Genomic DNA, 22,273 nt, shown 5'->3' with positions numbered 1-22,273 from the left:
CTGGTGCCTTTTTCTATCATATATCAGATCATGCAAAGGTTGTCATCTTTGCTTTGTAAATTTATAGCAAGTCCTTGTTTTAATTTGTTTTTTTAATGTATTTTATTACCAACCTGTATCAAAACAGATTGCAACACATAAACACCCCCAATGTTTTAATTTGTGACTGTGTACCTGGAACTCGTGACTTAATGAAACAACTTTGTGTGGATCATGGTTTCCCATAGGAATAATGTTAAAACTGGAGTTAGGTTCCATCAGATATTTCTCATCTGGAATAACTAATGTGCAGATTGAAGTACTGTACCACACTTGTGCAGCATTGTGCATTCTTAACTGAAATCATTTTCAAAATAAAATAAATCCCCAAGAACCAGAGAATCCTGTATAAATTCAAATTGGATAATACCTGCCAGTCTCAAAACATTTTAAAACATCCAATTTCATTGCTAGGCTAATGGCTTTCCTTGCCCCAACAGACACACTGCCAGCATTAATTAGGCATTGCTGCTTCATATTTGAAAGTAATTTAAAGTCTCACCCACTGAAGGCAGTCCTGAAACTCCAAAATTTAAATTAAATTTAAATCCAACTATTTGCATCCCAAAAAAACCAAATCTGGCTGTAAATGCCTGTGGGATTTTTTTAAAATCTATGCTTCCTTGAATACAGTACAGCCTCCTTAACAGTGGCACTGCTCGAGTCACAGGACCCGATGTTACATAAAGGGAGCCAATGCACAATGACAATGGTCTCATATCAGTGGTAGGGAAACTATTGGAGAAAATTCTGAAGGAAAACATAGAACATAGAACGATACAGCGCAGTACAGGCCCTTCGGCCCACGATGTTGCACCGAAACAAAAGCCATCTAACCTACACTATACCATTATCATCCATATGTTTATCCAATAAACTTTTAAATGCCCTCAATGTTGGCGAGTTCACTACTGTAGCAGGTAGGGCATTCCACGGCCTCACTACTCTTTGCGTAAAGAACCTACCTCTGACCTCTGTCCTATATCTATTACCCCTCAGTTTAAAGCTATGTCCCCTCGTGCCAGCCATTTCCATCCGCGGGAGAAGGCTCTCACTGTCCACCCTATCTAACCAGTCACAAGTGGAGTACCACAAGGATCTGTTCTGGGGCCGTTGCTGTTTGTCATTTTTATCAATGACCTAGAGGAAGGCGCAGAAGGGTGGGTGAGTAAATTTGCAGACGATACTAAAGTCGGTGGTGTTGTCGATAGTGTGGAAGGATGTAGCAGGTTACAGAGGGATATAGATAAGCTGCAGAGCTGGACTGAGAGGTGGCAAATGGAGTTTAATGTAGAGAAGTGTGAGGTGATTCACTTTGGAAGGAATAACAGGAATGTGGAATATTTGGCTAATGGTAAAGTTCTTGAATGTGTGGATGAGCAGAGGGATCTAGGTGTCCATGTACATAGATCCCTGAAAGTTGCCACCCAGGTTGATAGGGTTGTGAAGAAGGCCTATGGAGTGTTGGCCTTTATTGGTAGAGGGATTGAGTTCCGGAGTCAGGAGGTCATGTTGCAGCTGTACAGAACTCTGGTACGGCCGCATTTGGAGTATTGCGTACAGTTGTGGTCACCGCATTATAGGAAGGACGTGGAGGCTTTGGAGCGGGTGCAGAGGAGATTTACCAGGATGTTGCCTGGTATGGAGGGTAAATCTTATGCGGAAAGGCTGATGGACTTGAGGTTGTTTTCGTTGGAGAGAAGAAGGTTAAGAGGAGACTTAATAGAGGCATACAAAATGATCAGGGGGTTGGATAGGGTGGACAGTGAGAGCCTTCTCCCGCGGATGGAAATGGCTGGCACGAGGGGAAATAGCTTTAAACTGAGGGGTAATAGATATCGGTCAGAGGTAGGTTCTTTACGCAAAGAGTAGTGAGGCCGTGGAATGCCCTACCTGCTACAGTAGTGAACTCGCCAACATTGAGGGCATTTAAAAGTTTATTGGATAAACATATGGATGATAATGGTATAGTGTAGGTTAGATGGCTTTTGTTTCGGTGCAACATTGTGGGCCGAAGGGCCTGTACTGCGCTGTATTGTTCTATGTTCTAACCCCTGATCATTTTGTATGCCTCTATTAAGTCTCCTCTTAACCTTCTTCTCTCCAACGAAAACAACCTCAAGTCCATCAGCCTTTCCTCATAAGATTTTCCCTCCATACCAGGCAACATCCTGGTAAATCTCCTCTGCACCCGCTCCAAAGCCTCCACGTCCTTCCTATAATGCGGTGACCAGAACTGTACGCAATAGTCCAAATGCGGCCGTACCAGAGTTCTGTACAGCTGCAACATGACCTCCTGACTCCGGAACTCAATCCCTCTACCAATAAAGGCCAACACTCCATAGGCCTTCTTCACAACCCTATCAACCTGGGTGGCAACTTTCAGGGATCTATGTACATGGACACCTAGATCCCTCTGCTCATCCACACTTCCAAGAACTTTACCATTAGCCAAATATTCCGCATTCCTGTTATTCCTGCCAAAGTGAATCACCTCACACTTCTCTACATTAAACTCCATTTGCCACCTCTCAGCCCAGCTCTGCAGCTTATCTATATCCCTCTGTAACCTGCTACATCCTTCCACACTATCGACAACACCAGTTCCACTTGGAGAGGCAAGGTTTGATCAGGAATAGTCAGCATGGCTTTGCCAGAGGGAGGTCATGCCTAATAAATTTATTATTTTAAAAATAAATTTAGAGTACCCAATTCCTTTTTTCCAATTAAGGGGCAATTAAGCGTGGGCAATCCAACTGCCCTGCACATCTTTTGGGTTGTGGGGGCGAAACCCACGCAAACACGGGGAGAATGTAAGAATACTTTTCACTGTACCTCGGTACATGTGACAATGAACAAAATCCAATCCAATCCAAACTCCACAAGGACAATGACCCAGAGCCGGGATCGAACCTCGGACCTCGATGCCGTGAGACAGCAGTGCACTGCCCCACTGTGCTGTCTCAATGTCTAACAAATTTAATCAAATTTTTTGAGGAGGTGGCCAGGTATGCAGATGAAGGTAGTGCTTATAGATATAGTTTATATGGATTTCAGCAAAGCCTTTGACAAGGTCCCACATGGGAGACTTACAAAGAAGGCAAATGCACAGGGTAATTTGATAAGGTGGATTCAAAATTGGCTTAGTTGTAAGAGACAGAGGGTGATAACAGATGGCTGCTTTAGGGACTGGAAGCCAGTGTCCAGCGGGGTACCACAGGGATCTGTGCTGGGTCCCCTATTAATCGTCATTTATATAAATGACTTGGATGACTATCTGGGGGGTAGGATCTGTAAGTTTCTGAATGACACAAAGGTGGCCGGCTGGCTAACAGTGAGATTGAGTGTCTTGGGTTACAGGAAGATTTGGACAGTTTGGTCAAATGGGCGATATGTGGCAGATGGAATTTAACCCTAAAGGTGTGAGGTGATACACTTTGGAAGGAGAAATTTGACAAGGAAGTATTCAATGAATGGCATAACACTGGGGATTTCCGAGGAACAAAAGGACCTTGGTGTGTTTGTCCATAGATCTCCTGAAGGCGGGAGCGCAGGTTAATCGGATGGTGAAAAGGGCATATGAGATACTTGCCTTTACCAATCGAGGCCTGGATAACAAAAACAGGGAGGTCATGTTGGAGTTGTATAGAACTTTGGTGAGGCCACAGCTGGAGTACTGCGTGCAATTCTGGTCGCCACAGTATAAGAAGGATGTGATTGCACTGGTGGGGGTGCAGAGGAGATTCAGGATGTTGCCTGGGATGGAACATTTAAGTTATGAAGAGAGATTGGATAGGCTTGAGCTGCTTTCATTGGAGCAGAGAAGGCTGAGAGGTGACCTGATCGAGGTGTTCAGGATTATGACGGACATGGACAGGGTGGAGAGGGAGCAGCTGTTCCCCTTAGATGAAGGGTCAGTCACAAGAAAGTTCAAGGTGAGGGGCAGGAGATTTAAGGGGGATGTGAGGAAAAACCTTTTTACCCAGAGGATGTTGACGGTCTGGAACGCACTATCTGGGAGGGTGATAGAGGTGGGGGTGCCTCACATCCTTTAAAAAAGTACCTGGGTGAGCACTTGGAATGTCATAACATTCAAGGCTATGGGCCAAATGCTGGCAAATGGGGTTAGGTAGGTAGATCAGGTGTTTTTCATGTGAAGGTGCAGACACAATGGGCCTCTTTTTCTGCACTGGAGTTTCTATGATTCTGTGAATGGGTTACAATCACATGCGGACGGGCAATGAAATCGGATGGCAATTATGTGAGGAAGGCTATGATGCGAAATGACTCTAAAGCTGAACTCAGTTTAAATGAAGGATAACGGACCAAAACCAAAAACAGCTTTAAAATGAAACAACATAAAATGAGGACTTGCTATATATTGACCAGTTGTGACCAGACAACTGTAAGATTCCTTTTGTGTGTCTCCCCTAGGATGGAACAGTCATCATTCATACCATCCGACTGGGACAGTACATGAGAACACTTCAACCGCCATGTGAGAGCTCGCTACCTCTCATTATTCCCAACCTGTCTGTGTCATGGGAGGGACACATCATTGTCAACACTGTGATTGAGGGAAAATCCAATTTTAAGGTACCATCTCTATGGCCTTCTCGGTGGATATGTAACCTTATGCCTGAAACACTTAATCTCCCAAAGTGTTGTGAAATAAAAACCTGAATTGCTCAGGATTGCGCGATCCATTTAAAAATGTTACCAGAATAGATTTCCATAAGCTTACTGATTTTAATAACCAGTAACTATTTATTCCCATATTGTGGCAACATGAACCATGAGGTTGGAGCATACTCTCCAGGGCACACGCCTGGGCAACTAGTATGGAGACTATTGCTGAAGCATCACGACACCCACTCCTCAGCATTGCTGATATTGTCCAAAGAAAATAATTAAACCAGTACTGTTTGTACCGGCTCTGCTACAAGAGTCGGCAGAAGGCTACCCGAGAGATGACAGACTATCCCTACGGGACTCCACACTACATTTTCAGTCAAGATTTACTCTTCTATCTTCTTCTATCCCAAGACATCTGCAAGGCCGTGAGGTTATTTGGCCATAGCTGAGGGTCTGGTTCATGGGCACCAAGGCCTACAATACATGAGTGGGCTGGTATGCCTTGCATCCGGGACCCAGGCCTCTTCTGAGCCCCACGCAGTTTAACCTGGGACCGCAAATGTCAACATGGGATGGTGATACAGAGGGCTTGCTGATGAAGAGGCTATATACTGGCGGGAGAGCTTCGGTGCGCAACTGCCTTTTCACAGTAGTTATATTGCTAGCCAGCGGTAATAGCTGAAAGCAAGAGGTGATGCGGAGACTGAGCACCACCCACTACACTAATATATTTGGTGTGTCGCATCAACTGGAGACGCAAGTGTTACAATATGTATTACATACACGTTATGTGTGTCATATGTATATCCTCCATGCATCCTGGCTGCAGTCGGAGAGTCCACAATGAGCAAACGGCACAGAATGGAGAAAAGGAGTAAAATTGAATAACATCCCAGATTTTAATTAACTGTGTGTCACACAGCATGGTAGCCACCCCTTTATGGCCCACTTTAATTGCATCCTCTAAAGCTCTGACTTCCAATCAAGACCAGTAAGGGGGGGGGGGGGGGGTCACCTTTGGCGGGACCGAAAGGTCCCACTGATGGGAAGGTCTGGAAAATCCTACCCATAAGAATATGGTAAAGACCTCACAGGAATAACACCATATACACATTAATCCCTGCCTCTTCTACCCACCTACAAACTTCTAAAATTTGGACAGGAAAATCGGCTGTTCTTTGTGAATACTAGAATCAAGTTTATTATTTGTTAGGCTGTACTGGGCTAAATCTCACTCAGAACTACCATCCTTTCCCCCCTTTTTCTGCAGGATAAAAATGCTTTACACCTCTACTCTGTGAATGGCAAACACTTGGCAAGCGAGACTATAAAAGAACAAGTGACTGACCTGTGTGTCAGTGGAGAATATATAGTCGTGGGCAGCATGGAGGGATTTCTGTCTATAAGAGATTTGTACAGGTGAGCTTGAACATTGGAAAACATCAAGTGAAATCAATCCCAAACTGTACTGTGGCGCACTGTTGGGATCAACACATTATTAACAAAACTTATCACGAAAAGAACAAAGAAAAGTACAGCACAGGAACAGGCCCTTCGGCCCTCTAAGCCTGTGCTGATCGTTATGCCCTAACTAGAAAAGAAAACCTTCTGCCTTTACTCGGCCCGTATCCCTCTATTTCCTCCCTATTCATGTATCCATCAAGATGCCTCTTAAATGTTGCTAATGTGCCTGCTTCCACCACATTGTCTGGCAGCCCGTTCCAGCCACCCACCATTCTCTGCGTGAAAAACGTATCTGAACATCTCCCTTAAACTTTTCCCTCTCACCTTGAACCTGTACCCCCTTGTAATTGACACTTCCACCCTTGGAAAAAACCTTGGACTATCCACCCTGTCTATGCCTCATAATTTTGTAGACCTCTATCAGGTCTCCTCTCAGCCTCCGTCTTTCCAGTGAAAACAATCCTAGTCTATTCAACCTCTCCTCATAGACAACACCCTCGAGACCGGGCAACATCCTGGTGAACCTTTTTTGCACTCTTTCCAAAGCTTCCATGTCCTGATAATGTGGTGACCAGAACTGCATGCAATACTCTAAATGCGGCCTAACCAAGGTTTTATATAGCTGCAACATGATTTCCAAACTCTTTTACTCGATGCCCTGGCTGTTGAACGCAAGCATGCCATATGCCTTCTTAATCACTTTGGTCACCTGTGTTGCCACTTTTAGGGAACTGTGGACCTGCATGTCCAGATCCCTCTGTATGTTAGTGTTCCGAAGGGTTCTGCCATTTACAATATAATTCATACCTAGATTTGATCCTCCAAAATGCCTCACCTCTCATTTGTCTGGATTAAACTTCATCTGCTATTTCTGTACACAAGTCTACAATCTATCTCTATCCTGTTGTATCCTCTGCACTATCAGAAACTCCGCCAATCTGCGGGTCATCCACAAACTTGCTAATCAAACCACCCACATTTTCCTCCAGATCATTTATGTATACTACAAACAGCAGAGGTCCCAGCACTGATCCCTGTGGAACACCACTAGCTACAGATCTCCATTATGAAAAACACCCTTCCACCACTACTCTGTCTTCTCTCACCAAGCCAGTTCTGTGTCCATCTAGTCAGCCCACCCCGAACCCCATGTGATTTTAGTTTTTGTACCAGTCTGCCATGTGGGACCTTGTCAAACACCTTACTAAAGTCCATATAAACTGCATCCACAGCTCTTCCCTCATTAATTATCTTTGTCACCTCTTACAAAAACTCAATCAAGTTGGTGAGACATGACCTTCCCCGTACAAAACCATGCTGCCTGTCACTAACTAGTCCATTTTCCTCCAAATGTGCATATATTCTGTCCCGCAGTATCTTTTCCAAAAGCTTCCCACCACTGATGTCAGGCTTACCCACCTATAATTTACTGGATTTTGCTTCCTTTTTTAAACAAGGGAATAACATTGGCTATTCTCTAGTCCTCTGGAACTTCGCATGTGGTCAAAGAGGATGTGAAGATATTTTTTAAGGCCCCAGCTATTCCTCCCCTTGTCTCCCGTAGTAACCTGGGATAGATCCCATCTGGCCCCAGGGACTTGATGCAATTTAGGATAATCAACACTTCCTCCTTTGATATACTGACATTCTCAAGAGAGTTCACACACCTATCCCTGGCCTCAACATCCATCATGTCCTTCTCCCTGATGAATACCGCTACAAAGTACTCATTAAGGATTTGCGCCCACTTCCTGTGGTTCCACGGATAACTTCCCTCCATTGTCCTTAAGTGGGCCTACTCTTTCTCTTGCTACCCTCTTGCTCCTAATGTATGCATAAAAAGCCTTGGGATTCTCCTTGACCATGTTTGCTAAAGAACAATGCAGTACAGGAACAGGCCCATCGGCCCTCCAAGCCTATACCGGTCATGATACCACCCTTGGCCAAAACCCTCAGCACTTCCTGGTGCCGCATCCCCCTATACCCATCCTATCAATGTATTCCTCAAGATGCCTTTTGAACGCCATTAATATATCTACTTCCACAACCTCCCCTGGCAACGTGTTCCAGGCACTCACCACCCTTTGTGTAAAAACACCTGACTCGCACATCTCCTCTAAACTTTGCCCCACGGATCTTAAACCTATACCCCTAGTGACTGGCCTCTCCACCCTGGGAAAGAGTGCCTGCCCATCCACTTTGTCCATGCCCCTCATAAACTTGCAGACCCTGTAAAGACATTTCATGGCCCCTTTTAGCCCTCCTAATTCCACCTTTAAGTTCCTTCCTACTTTCACTGTACACCGCAAGGGCTTTGTCAGTTTTTAGATGCCCCGACCTAGTGTATGATTCCTTATTCCTTTTGACTAAGCTAACAATTTCCCTTGTCATCCATGGTTCCTGAATCCTGCCATTTCTATCCTTCATTTTTGCGTGGACATGCCGGTCCTGCACTTCAATCAAATTGCCTTTAAAAATGTCCCCCTTGTCAGACGTGGATTTGCCCTCAAGTAGCGCTTCCAATTCACATCCCAGTGATCCATATATCTAAAGCCCTTCTCTCCTACATCCGTTCTTTAGCCACATGTTCAACTGTACTAGCTCCCTGTCCCAAGCCTCACCAGCACGTGGCACAGGAAGTAATCCTGAAATTACTACTCTGGAGGTTCTGCATTTTAGCTCCTGACTTAACTCCCTGAATTGTCTTGGCAGGACCCCTTCTCTCTTCCTTCATTTATGTGAAAGAGAGAGCAGCCTCTTTATAAATATTTGATTTTAATCTGCCACATGTTAAGTGTAACCAGATCGGTAGACTGGAATTTCAGGCGTTCAACACTAGAGATGTGCTTGACCCAGACAACGAAGTGGTGTTCAGTGTGTCTGGTGTTCATCAGTGTGTGTGTGTAAATGCACCATTCATTCCCCCCCCCCCCACACCTTTTGTTTCGATTATACTTTAAAATTATTCTTATCTCTGTTCATTGCACCTACTTGTAAAGCACCTTGAGACATGCTTTACTTCCATATTTGCTTCAAATTCTTCATCTGAAATCTGGTATTTTTAAAAATGAAGTCGAGTTTTAAGATGTAAATCCTTAATTTGGCCCCTGTGATCTCCTCAGTGCTTCGCAGATTCTTTGACAGCACCTTCCGCACCACAGTCTTTACTACCTAGACTGACCAGGGTAGCAGGTACATGGGATCACCAATACCTGCAAATTCCACTCACCACCCTGACTAGGAAATATATACTGTCACTGAATCAAAATCTGAAACTCCCTCCCTACCCTGGGTATACCTTCCTTCACCACACAGACTGCAGCGGTTCAGGAAGGCAGCTCACCACCACCTTCTCAAGGGTTGGGTAGTATATGCTGACCTGGCCAGTGACACTGACCTCCCAAGAATGATTTTTTTTTTAAATTACCATGAGATGAAAGGTGATATCTTCAAGTCCTTGTTCAGTTGGTAGCTCTCTCACCTCTCAAAAGAGTTCATGCCCCAGTCCAAAGAATTGAGCACAAAAGCTAGACAGAGGGATATATCAACAAGATCTTAAAGGATTTTACAAAAAAAGTTGTAAATTGAATGATACTGTCTCACAAGTACAGTGATAATCTAATTTTATAAACCTGAAACAAGCCAATTATTTATCATTGAGATGGATTTGATCGCTCAAAGTCAGGAGTCACAGGAGTGTTTAATGAGCCACATGCAGCTTGGAGCCTCAGGACACTGAGCCCTGCTTTAAACAAATCTCTAAACAGTAACTTGCAGTGGTTTTTGTCGGAGCTGGCTGCTGTATCTGAAGTGGCTCCATTGGCTGGAAAGTGTTCCTGAGGTTTTGAAAGGTGTTCTGTATCCCTTTTTAATCATCATAACTCAACCTTGCTATCACATTTAATTTCAGCCTGACTCTCAGTGCGGCCCCAATGGCAATGCGATTACCAATTCACTGTGTGTCCATCACCAAGGAGAACAGTCACATCCTGGTGGGACTGGAGGACGGCAAGCTGATCATTGTAGGCGTGGGCAAGCCAGCTGAGGTAAAGTCCACGGTCATGAACTACATCTACAAGACGATGGAGAGCTCCCACCTGGCTTTCGTATCACAGCTCAACCTAAAGTCACCCAGCCAACTCCTGGAGCATTGCAACAGGTTTCAGTTTCCAACAGCAAGCAAAGGATCAGAAAAGTAGATTTCAGCATTAGTGATAGAATGGGTGACCTAGGGTCAGAGTGGCCCCTTATCCCGGCCTCCCTTTCATTTCAGAAAGAGCCAGGAGGAGGAACGGAAGGTGGCGTTCCTTTAAAAGAGATGGATTATTCAGAGTTTAGTGAAATCAACCCATGTGCTTAGCAAAATCAGTAAATCCAATTAGCTGCAAATCTTCATCAATCAAGGACATGGTTTTAAGGGAAAGACTTGATTGCATGCAGCAGGATTGTAGATCCAAAATGTAAGGGAAAGGAAAGAGATAAGAACATATATCATAGATTTTATTTTGAAAAAAGGATTAATATTGGATTGTAAAAAAAATTTTTTTAATTGCACCAGTTCACTTTTACATCAGATCTGCTTTGTTTGTGCCCTTCCCTCGGGTAAAGAGTATCCATTAATCCCAACATGATGATTGCTATCTCAAAAATGGCAGCTGTTTCTATTCTATGCTGGTGCCTACAAGACCCATAAAGAAATATACATGTCCTGACTCTAAATGGATGTAGTTAAATTTTAACCCCTACAAAATCTGTACATTTAAGATGTTGATTTAAAGAATTGGACGCAAACCCCTTTAGATTCCCCCAGGGTGTACACTTCCTCAGGAGTGGAAAGCGGGATTAGGCTATTGGGTTGGATGATCCACTATGATAATGAATGGCAGAGCAGGAGGAGCCTCCTCCTGCTCCTACTTTGTATGTTTCTATGTTTCCTGCATCATAATCATACTGAGTCTGTGAATTTGTTCTCATCACTTTTATCGCACAACTAATATACATGGGTTTGCTTTGTGTGAATGTTGTTCATCGTGAACAAGGGATGCTGGAAGCATTTAGCTCTTGCTGAATTAATTTTACTAGATTTTTCAAACTGCTGATCGTTTTCCCCTCTATTCTGCTTTCTCTCTTCCTCCCACCAACAGATGCGCTCAGGGCAACTCTCCAGGAAACTTTGGGGTTCCAGCAAGCGTCTGAACCAGATCTCGTCCGGGGAAACTGAGTACAACCCCCAAAGTGAACTCAAATGATGGGAACAAAAGACCGAAGGAGAGAAAAAAAATCCCGTGGCTTCCTGTCTGCTGTTACTGATAGTTTCTGATTTTCCTCTTTTCTCCATCTGATTGTTGGCCAAATGAGACTATGCAACAAATCAGCGCACCCGTTTCTGATCGTGCCGCACAGATTGTATTTCTGAAGAATCTTTCTCTGGATCCTGCCCTAGATGGCAATGGAGCCCACCTCTGCCCCTAAGAAATATTTCTGACTGTGTGTGTGCAAAGAAGGCCGGGCTCTCTCTTACTTTTTGGCTTTTCTTTCCTCAGAGGATCAAAGCACTGGCAGATTACTTTTCGAATGTTGTCACTTGGGCATTTTAAAACACTTAACAGGATCAGTTGAGAGTGAAATAAAGAAAGGAAGTGCTGGAAAAACTCAGCAAGTCTAGCAGGATCCGTGGAGAGAGAAGAGTTAACGTTTTGAGTGCAACATGGCTCCTCTTTGGTTAAAGAATGAATCCTATTGGCTTATTTTATATCTACCGAAGCAGCAAAACGACGCTTTCACATTAGCCAGCGCTGAAATAGGGAGCTCATTGCATCAGGGTCTCTCTCTGGAAGAGAATGGATGCGACTTACCGGCTATTGTGTCCCTGTGAGGAAAGATCTTGCAACCTCAAGGCAGTAACCCATTGTGGCTACTTGCCATCTACTTTTAAGGCTGAAGAGGTGATAGGTTTTCTTTCTTGCTCAGCGCAATGACTTTCAACTCCAGACGGGAAATACCAGCCAGCCCCAGCTGCACACACTTGAAATCTTCGGAACAATTTTCTTTCTCCAACCTTCCGCTCCCTGACATCCTTTGCCTAACAAAACTTTTTAAAAATCATTAGCTCTGTTTCATGTTAATCGAGCGCAATACTTCCTGGTGATATGATTTTGTTTTGCATGCCCACTCATTAATCAGTACTGTTGCACACTATTAACCTCTATTTCCCAGTTGTACTGTTCTTCTACGTGCACTTTATATTGTAAACATAATTTATGGAATCAGAATTATTTTTATTTAATTTTTTTCTCTTCAAATTACTACTTTGCCCGAGGTGTAAACTACTTTCCCAGCTGCTAGCAGAAGGGACCCAAAGCAGGATTTAAATATGTTTATATCCCCCTCAGCCCCCTGCAACCTAGCTTACCTCTTGTTAAGGAGCAGGGGATAGAATAATAAATTGTGGCGGTGTCTTCCTGCTCCACCGGCTGCTGTGGGGGGGGGGGGGGTTAGAATGTGAAATAAAGAGAGAGGAAAAGTGGATGAATAGGAAGTGGGTGAATAGGAAGTCCAACTTCAGGACCTCATCACTACCTGCACATTAGGGGTAGATGCTTGTGCTGTGGATCCTGTCATGATACCGATGCTGACACTGCACGGTAAAGGCATCTCGTGGTCGGAGCGACATACCACCGCAAGGCATGGTATATGTCCACCATTTTATTGAGCCATCGGCTTCAAAGATGATTTCTACTGATGAGAGCGGGATATTGGGCAAGTGGAATTGTGAAAGGCCTCCATATGTTTACAACTGGGAGAGGCTGAGAAGAGAGATGGAGGTAGAGTAGGATTGAGTAATAAAAAAAAGGTATAAATCATAGGCACAGCCTGACATATGTGGCCTATGAGCTACAAATGTATATATTTTTTGGTGAAGGGTGCAAAGAGTGCAGCCTAACTTTATTCTGAGTGAGGGCAAATTCAGAAGGTGAAGGAGACCGTTTTTAAAATTGAACACTAAAAGGAATGTGTACAGCCACGGAGTTGAGGGATTAATTGGTGCATTGGGCAGATTTGCTCTTCTCCCAGGATTAAATTCTATTGCTTTACAGGTGGCTCAATGATCACATTATTTCTATATAGGAATAAATTTAGCTTCAGCCAGCAGAGCTGGCAAGTGGAGCCACTGCCTTGTTTAGAAGTGGCATGTGCCTGGTAGGGAAATGTATGAGTTCATTCAATCCTGTACACCAATAATCTGAACATTGTCTATATCTGTAACATGGAGATGTTATTAAACAGATGGATAGAAAGGTGTTTCAGATCAGTGAAAGAAGAGGGTAACTTGCATGAGTTTCAGAAACCATCTCTGTTTTGCCACTGTCTTTAATTGTTTTTTTTCTAAAATGATGTCTTGCATTTGTAAAGCAGCATTATCATGAAAACACCCTAAACTCTCACCTCCTAGCGACCCAAGAGTGTGTTGGGTTGTGAGACCAAATGACATTAATGAACAAATATTAAATCATTTGTATGATCCTTCCCTTCGTGTTTCCATCCCTTTGAATGACCAGCTCCGTTTTCCTCTTGTTAGCAAAGAGAGGGCAGGGCATTTCCCTATTTTAGTGCATGTGAAAATGGGCTTTAAGGAGATCGCAAATTGGGTATCTGCAGTGTTTGTATCTGTTGGTCTGTGCTGGTGAAACTGGCCTCGCACATTGCCTGGAGTTGCTCTGTGTTTTGAAGGGTAGGTTTATTCTCGTATTGTTTCTAAATGCTGATGAGGAGGAAGAAAATTCTGCTGAGTAAGGCCTATCCGAGGGATGAGATGCATGGCTCATTCACCACATTCTGTCACTCAGAAGTCACTTAACCAACTCAAATAGTAACGCCAGTCCACAAGGTTAGGAGCCACAATGTCAAGCGGAGTGTCTAGCTGCCAGTGAACCGAGGTTGTGTGTACTTGGTATGATAGCTAAGGAACTGTGAGTCCGATGCAGATCAGGCCTTGCAGGTATTAGGATCTCAAACTGTCCTGTTAACTATCTCAACAAGACCCACTCACTCCAGCTGAATGTTTCTTCAACCCAATTCATCATTCCATGTTAGTCTAATGCAGGCTCAATCAGGAACTTGGATCTGCTGCAACATTGCATTTGGACCTAGATCGCTGCAAACCTAAACTGGACTTCCATGTGATCCCAATAGATTTTTTCATTCGAATTAGGATTACCATTCCATGCAAGCATTATTTGATCATAGTATATAATTGTATCAGGAAACTAATTAAGGTAATATAAATAAATTGAGGAAAATATTCAGACTTTATAGTTTTTCCAATAACTGCTTAGGCATTTTACTACAGAAATAGTTTATCATGTACAATTCATTTTGGGAAATGTTTTTTGCCAAATTGGGTGTTTGTGCTTTAGTCTCTTGATTTTAAATCTGATTTGTGGAAGTGAATTGTGTATAATATTGATATTCTATGATTTTTAAAGAAAAATCTCATCAACCATGTCTCCAGCCACGTTTGTGCGGTGCCCAGGAGGTGACAGATCCTAACTTTATTTTAGATTGTCCTGGAGTTTAACCATACACTTCTCTGCTTGTATATTTGATTTTTTTAAAAATATATATATAGTGTATTTGTTGAAGGATTCCTTTTTTTTTTGCACTTTTCAGGTACTCCAGATTGTAAAATGTAAAGCTCTGATGTACACATTATCTGTACATAACAAATTTATCAGATTAGCTTTGTATACAGAATCAATAGGACTAAAGGCAATAAAGATGGGACTTTTAAGGGGTGTGATGTTTGTGTTTTGTGTAAATATTAATAGGAAGGACTGTTGCAGCATTTTTGCACTGGAATAATAAAGAATTTTAAAGTAAAGTGTCTTAATTTAAGAAACAAAAACCCACTGATCTACCCAATGACAACCTTTTCTCACAAGCTAAAGGGATTGGATTAATGTGACGTGAGAGGTAAAACTGTCCTCTCCACGCTGTTTGAGGAGCAACATAAAGACATTGTTGTAGAAATATAACTTAAAACAAGGCTTCAGGGCATTTAAGTTCCTTGTTTATAATCTGCAAAGCTTTCTGGTCTTGCAAAACAAAATTCTTTTAAAAACATGACTACTGCAGTCAAGCACACTCTAACCCAGGCATTTAATCTTTAACTTTACAAATGTTTATCTTCCAATATATCTAAAATCCTGCATTCGTCTCAGCTGTGAGTCTAGAGTCACATGCAGACCAGAGCAGGTAAGGTGGCAGATTTCCTTCCCAAAAGGACATTATTAACAACAATCGATGAAAGTTTCCTGATCACCATATTGAAACTAGTTTACAATTCCAGATTTATGAATTAACTGAATCTTGCACTTCCATCACTGCTGTCCTCACTGCCTACACCCTGTGTGCCAAACTCTTATTTAACATCACCTGCAGACATTTTTTTAAAAATATATATATTTATTGAAGTTTTTTAACACAATTTGTCACCCTTACAAACAACCCCCCCCCCCCCCCCCCCTCGTAACAAAATAGAAAGAAAACGCACATAGCAAGATATAAACATGGTAAAACGATATGTTACAGAGCTTTGTACACTGAATTCCTCCCGTACATGCCAGTTTTCCAAATCTTTCATGTGTTCTCTTGCTCAAATACCCCCCAGGCAGACCCCCCTTCCCCCCCTCCCTTCACAAGACAAGATCCTTCGCCGGGCTACTAGGGACGCAAAGGCCAGAATGCCGGCCTCTTTCACCTCCTGCACTCCCGGCTCGTCCACTGCTCCAAATATTGCTAGCCCTCAGCTTGGCTTGACCCGGGCTTTCACCACCTTAGATATTGTTCCCGCCACTCCCCTCCAGAACCCCTCCAGTGCTGGGCATGACCAAAACATATGGACATGGTTCGCCGGACTTCCTGAGCACCTCCCACATCTGTCCTCTACCCCAAAGAACCTACTCAGCCTCGCCCCCGTCAAGTGCGCTCTGTGAACCACCTTAAAATGTATCAGGCTAAGCCTGGCACACGAGCAGGAGGAATTAACCCTACCTAGGGCATCAGCCCATAGCCCCTCCTCAATCTCCTCCCCCAGCTCCTCCTCCCATTTACCATTCAGCTCCTCTATCAACGCCTCCCCCTCTTTCATCTCCTGGTATACTGCCGACGCCTTGCCCTCTCCCACCCATACGCCCGAGATCACCCTGTCTTGAATTTCCTGTGCCGGGAGCAACGGGAATTCCCTCACCTGCCGCCTCACAAACGCCCTCACCTGCATGTATCTGAAATCATTTCCCGGGGGTATCCCAAACTTCTCCTCTAGTGCCCCTAGGCTCGCAAACGTCCCATCAATGAACAGGTCCCCCATTCTTCTAATCCCCGCCCAATGCCAGCTCTGAAACCCCCCGTCCATCCTCCCCGGGACAAACCGGTGGTTACCCCTGATCGGGGACCACACCGAGGCTCCCATTGCACCCCTGTGCTGTCTCCACTGGCCCCAGATCTTTAGCGTTGCCGCCACCACCGGACTCGTGGTGTACCTTGACGGCGAGAGTGGCAGCGGTGCCGTCACCAGCACCCCCAGGCTCGTTCCTTTGCAGGACGCCATCTCCAACCTCTTCCATTCCACCCCCTCTCCCTCCATCACCCACTTACGGATCATCGCCACATTTGCTGCCCAGTAGTAGCTCCCCAGATTCGGCAGCGCCAACCCTCCTCGGTCCCTACTGTGCTCCAAAAACCCTCTCCTTACCCTCGGGGTCTTATTCACCCACACAAACCCCATAATGCTCCTGCCTACCCTCTTAAAAAAGGCCTTGGGATTCATGATCCCAAACCTACGCAGCACTTCCCAGAGGTACTCCCACTCTACTCGGTCAAAGGCCTCCGCGTCCATAGCTGCCACTATCTCCGCCTCTCCCTGCACCGATGGCATCATTATCACGCTTAGGAGCCGCCGCACCTTGGTGTTTAGTTGCCTGCCCTTTAGAAATCCCGTCTGGTCCTCGTGAATCATCCCCGGGACACAGTCCTCGATCCTCGTAGCCAGCACTTTTGCCAGCAACTTCGCATCCACGTTGAGGAGCGAGATCGGCCTGTACGATCCACATTGCAGTGGGTCCTTGTCCCGCTTTAGGATCAAAGAAATCGTCGCCTCCGACATTGTCGAGGGCAGGGTCCCTCCCTCCCTTGCCTCATTAAAGGTCCCCACTAGCAGCGGGGCCAACAGGTCTACGTACTTCCTGTAGAACTCCACCGGGAACCCGTCCGGTCCCGGGGCCTTCCCTGCCTGCATACTCCCCAAACCCTTGCTCAGCTCCTCCAACCCAATTGGTGCCCCCAAACCAGCCACCTCTTGCTCCTCTACCCTCTGGAATCTCAGTTGGTCTAGGAATCGTCTCATCCCCTCTTTTCCCGCTGGGGGCTGGGATCTGTACAGCTCCTCATAGAAGGCCTTGAATGCCTAATTTATTTTCGTCGCACTCCGCACCGTAGCTCCCCTTCCAACCTTGACTCCACCTATTTCCCTCGCTGCCATCCTCTTACGGAGCTGGTGTGCCAGCATCCGACTCGCCTTCTCCCCATACTCGTAGGTCGCCCCCTCCGCTTTCCTCCACTGTGCCTCTGCCTTCCCTGTGGTCAACAGGTCAAACTCCGTCTGTCACCTGCAGACATTAACCCCTTATCTCTCTCTCTAGGGCAGCACGGTGGCGCAGTGGGTTAGCCCTGCTGCCTTACGGCGCCGAGGTCCCAGGTTCGATCCCGGTCTCTGGGTCACTGTCCATGTGGAGTTTGCACATTCTCCCCGTGTCTGCGTGGGTTTCGCCCCCACAACCCAAAGATGTGCAGGGTAGGTGGATTGGCCACGCTGAATTGCCCCTTAATTGGAAAAAATGAATTGGGTACTCTAAATTTATTTATTTTTAAATCTCTTTCTCAAACCCAAATTATCTCGCTCCCCACCGCACATAATTCAATTCCTTCCCTCCTCCAAAGTCTTCCGTAACCAACTTGGCCTCCATTTCCATTTATTTTATTACAATCTGGACCAGACCCCAACAGTGGCTAGGATCATGGACAGCAATCCCAATATTTTATTTTAGTTTTGTAAGATTGTGAGGAAAGTATACCTTGCTCCAGCAGGTATATGGATATTGAAGCAAATTTATTACCAACACAGTATTAAAATATCTTTAACATCACACACAAAATGAGCTTATAATGACCTCTTAAACACTGCTAATCTAAACAGTGACACTTAACTGCTATCTTTATTCCCACTCAAACAACAAACCCATCTGCAATCTCAATCCACTTTTAAATACAGTTAGCAGATCCAGGAATACTTGCTTGTTTTAAAAGGTAGGCCTGAATTCTGTCCGAACAATGCAGGATCTCCAGCTGAAGACTTCAGAAACTTTCTTCATAGTTTGACTTCCAGCTCCCAATTGAAATTTCATAGAATCCCTACATTACAGAAGGAGCCCATTGAGTCTGCACTGGCCCTCTAAAAGAGCAGCCACCTCGGCTCAATCCTCTGCCCTATTCCCGTAACCCCACCTAACCTTTGGACGCGAAGGGGCAATTTATCATGGCCAATCCACCTAACCTGCACATCTTTGGACTGTGGGAGGAAACTGGAGCACTCTGAGGAAACCCACACAGACACTGAGAGAATGTGCAAACTCCACCCAGACAGTCACCTAAAGCCAGAATTGAACACAGATCCCTGGCGATGTGAGGCAGCAGTGCTAACCGCCGTACCGACTTGATTTGATTTATTGTCACGTATCGAAGTACAGTGAAAAGTATTTTTCTGCGGCCGAGGGAATGTACACAGTACACAAAAAAAATGATCAACGGAGTACATTAACAAATGGTACATCGACAAACAGTGATTGGTTACAGTGCGGAACAAGGGGCCAAACAAAGCAAATACATGAGCCAGAGCAGCATAGGGTGTCATGAATAGTGTTCTTACAGGGATCAGATCAGTCCGAGGGGGAGCCGTTGAGTCTTGTAGCTGTGGGGAAGAAGCTATTCCTATGTCTGGATGTGCAGGTCTTCAGGCTTCTGTACCTTCTGCCTGATGGAAGGGTCTGGAAAAAAGCAATGCCTGGGTATGAGGGGTCTCTGATAATGCTGACTACCTTCCTGAGGCAGCGGGAGGTGTAGACAGAATCAATGTGGGGGTGGCAAGCTTGTGTGATGCGCTGGGCTGAGTTCACCACACTCTGCAGTTTCTTGCGATCTTGGACCGAGCAGTTGCCATACCAGGGTGTGATGCAGCCGGATTGGATGCTCTCTATAGCACATTTGTAGAAGTTTGTGAGAGTTGATGCAGACATGCCAAATTTCTTGAGCTTCCATAGGAAGTAGAGGCGTCGTTGGGCTTTCTTGACTGTTGCATCAACGTGAGTGGACCAGGACAGACTGTTGGTGATGGTGACCCCCAGGAACTTAAAGCTATCGACCATCTCCACTTCGGAGCCATTGACGCATGCGGGAGTGTGTGTCGTGCTAAACTTCCTGAAGTCGATGATCATCTCCTTGGTCTTTCCGACATTTAGAGAGAGGTTGTTTTCGGTACACCATGCAACCAAGTGATTTATCTCCCTCCTGTAGTCTGATTCGTCGTTGTTTTATGGCCCACCGCCGTTGTATCATCCGCAAACTTACAGATTGAGTTGGAGTTAAATCTTGCCACACAGTATGGGTGCATAGAGAGTACAGTAGAGGTCTGAGCACACATCCTTGTGGGGCTCTGGTGTTGAGGACTATTGTGGAAGAGGTGCTTATGAACAGCAGTCTTGCATAGATGTCCTTGTTGTAGGACATTTAGCGGCCATTTGCCTACTTTTCTGTAAAATGCCAGATACTCTGGTTCCTCCCATTCATTGCATCATCTTATCCAGTTGAAACACAACAGGTGGGATTCTCCGTCAGCTGACACCGAAATAGGGAAAGGCAGTTGGGTAAAGAATAGGTTGTGAAGCCATAAATCGTGGCTGATGCTAGGCGCACAGCAGAATGCCATGACGCCAATGCATCGACAACAGCATCAATGCATTCTACTCCGCAAGTAATAATAATAACCTTTATTAGTGTCACAAGAAGGCTTACATTAAGACTGCAATGAGATTACTGTGAAAAGCCCCTAGTCGCCACATTCCGGTGCCTGTTCGGGTGCACAGAGGTCGAATTCAGCATGTCCAATTCACCTAACAGCACGTCTTTCAGAATCGTGGGAGGAAAGTACAGTAAATGGCTTTCGCCATAATTAGCGGGCCTGACCCGCCATTGTCCGGGGCCTTCACAATGCTCCGCCTTCGCCAGGGGGAATTAACGACGGTGAGTTTCACTTGTGGTTTCAGATATTGGGAAGCAGGCACAGTGGCCGATAAGGGAGAGCGAGGACGTAGGGCCCAGACCCGCTACAACAACGGCCATGCAGTGACCAGGGGCTTCAGCATCCTGAAGATGCGGATCAGGCGCCTGGACCACTCTAGAGGGACCCTCCAGTATAGCATTAGGGAAGTCTTCCATGTCGTGGTAGCCTGCTGAGTCCTCCACAACATTGCTCAGCAGACGGGCAATGTGCTGGAGGAGGAGGATGAATGCCAGGCCTCGTCCGACAAGGAGGATGCGGGGAAGGGCAAGGATGGGCAAGACATGGGGGCCAGGCAGACACAGGAGACCACATAACAGGCACCTGAGCCAGAGTGCATAAGATGCTCTCATCACCTCCAGGTTCACCGTCTAGAGCAGTGTTGTTGATGGCTGGCTAATAAACTACTTTTGGCTCTTACACTTTTCTATTCCCAAGTGCCGTGCATGAAGTTTTTGAAGAATCATCGACCTGAACGAGTGTGGAATTACAATCCTTTGGTGTCGAAGGAAAATCCCATTGGCATTGCTTAATTCTGCCCTCACATTGTAATAGCTGGAGCAGGAACCTTTAGGCCATCCATCGTGGAGATATTTTATCACCTTTTATAAGACCGACTTTGGTAATTTTTGCCTTTATCAATCTTAATTTGCCATCAGATACAGGAAGGGATTCAGTGACCAGATTTACATGGGCTTGAACATCCTCATCAATCTGGTGTATCTCTTCCATGCCTGTGGCTCGAAATAATGCATCGGCTACGATGAGATGCCTGGCGTATAGATTAGATCAAAATCATATCTTTGTAGCTTTATCCTCAAGTGCTGGATCCTAGGAGACATCTCGTTCAGATTTGTTTAAAATATTGCTACAAGTGGTCTGTGGTCAGTTTCCACTATATACGTTCGCAGACCATATACATAGTAATGGAACTTCGTAAGACCATTAATTAAACCTAAGCATTGTTTTTCAATTTGAGCATACCCACGCTCTCTGTCTGTCATTGTCCTGGAAGCAAAGGCAATTGGGAGCCAGTTTCATCATTGTCTTGCTGCAATAACGCTGCTCCCAATCCATTTTTCAACACGTCTGTCAATATTTTGTTCCTTGTCGGGTCAAAAAATGTCAGCGCTGGCACTGTTGTCAATGCTTCTTGTAATGCTTGCCATTCCTGTTCATGTAGACCATTGGAATATCGTCTTTCTTGATTGTTTCTCTGAGGTGACATTTTTGCTGTGAGATTAGGAATAAATTTGCCAATGAAAACCCTAACATTCTTTTTAAAAAAATATATATTTAGTAAAGTTTTTCAACAACACAATTTTTTCCCCTTACAAACAATAACCCCCCGTAACAAAATAACACAAAATCGCACTGAGCAAGATATATACATGGCAAAATGACACATTTACATAGCTTTATACACTGGCTCTCTTCCGCACGTGCCAGTTTCCCCCGCCCTTCATGTTATCTCCTGCTCATCCATCCCCCCAAGCAATCCCCCATTCCACCCCCCTCCCCCCCCTTCCCAAGACGTTCCCCCCCCCAGGGTTGCTACTGCTGCTGACCGATCTTCCTCTAACGCTCCGCGTGATAGTCTAGGAACGGTTGCCACTGCCTGTAGAACCCCTGCGCAGACCCTCTCAAGGCAAACTTAATCCTCTCCAGCTTTATGAACCCAGCCATGTCATTTATCCAGGCCTCCACACTTCGACTCCTTCCACATTAGCAAGATCCTTCGCCGGG

The 22,273-nt window shown here is 45.1% G+C and overlaps 2 protein-coding genes and 1 long non-coding RNA gene across 4 annotated transcripts in view; 1 reads left to right on the top strand and 2 right to left on the bottom strand.

Moving 5' to 3' along the window:
- nbeal1 (neurobeachin-like 1) overlaps window positions 1-14,929 on the top strand; it is a 384,125-nt gene extending 369,196 nt beyond the window's left edge. For both annotated transcript variants that reach the window (XM_072481723.1, XM_072481715.1), the window contains 4 exons: window positions 4,474-4,635; window positions 5,945-6,093; window positions 10,049-10,184; window positions 11,283-14,929. In XM_072481723.1, the coding sequence (XP_072337824.1) occupies window positions 4,474-4,635; window positions 5,945-6,093; window positions 10,049-10,184; window positions 11,283-11,387 (552 nt within the window). In that variant the 3' untranslated portion in view covers window positions 11,388-14,929. The remainder of the gene's footprint in view (window positions 1-4,473; window positions 4,636-5,944; window positions 6,094-10,048; window positions 10,185-11,282) is intronic.
- The window catches only part of LOC140394460 (uncharacterized), a 104,379-nt gene that overhangs the window by 12,819 nt on the left and 69,287 nt on the right, over window positions 1-22,273 (bottom strand). The gene's annotated exons all lie outside the window — the stretch shown is intronic.
- The window catches only part of LOC140394434 (uncharacterized), a 66,658-nt gene continuing 60,317 nt past the window's right edge, over window positions 15,933-22,273 (bottom strand). The window contains exon 2 of the mRNA XM_072481705.1: window positions 15,933-21,760. Within this exon, the coding sequence (XP_072337806.1) occupies window positions 15,944-17,542 (1,599 nt within the window). The 5' untranslated portion in view covers window positions 17,543-21,760 and the 3' untranslated portion in view covers window positions 15,933-15,943. The remainder of the gene's footprint in view (window positions 21,761-22,273) is intronic.

This window comes from Scyliorhinus torazame, chromosome 2, assembly GCF_047496885.1.
Source record: "Scyliorhinus torazame isolate Kashiwa2021f chromosome 2, sScyTor2.1, whole genome shotgun sequence".
NCBI lineage: Eukaryota > Metazoa > Chordata > Chondrichthyes > Carcharhiniformes > Scyliorhinidae > Scyliorhinus > Scyliorhinus torazame.
The sequence above is the reverse complement of the archived record's forward strand: the minus strand, read 5'-3'. Positions and strand labels throughout refer to the sequence as shown.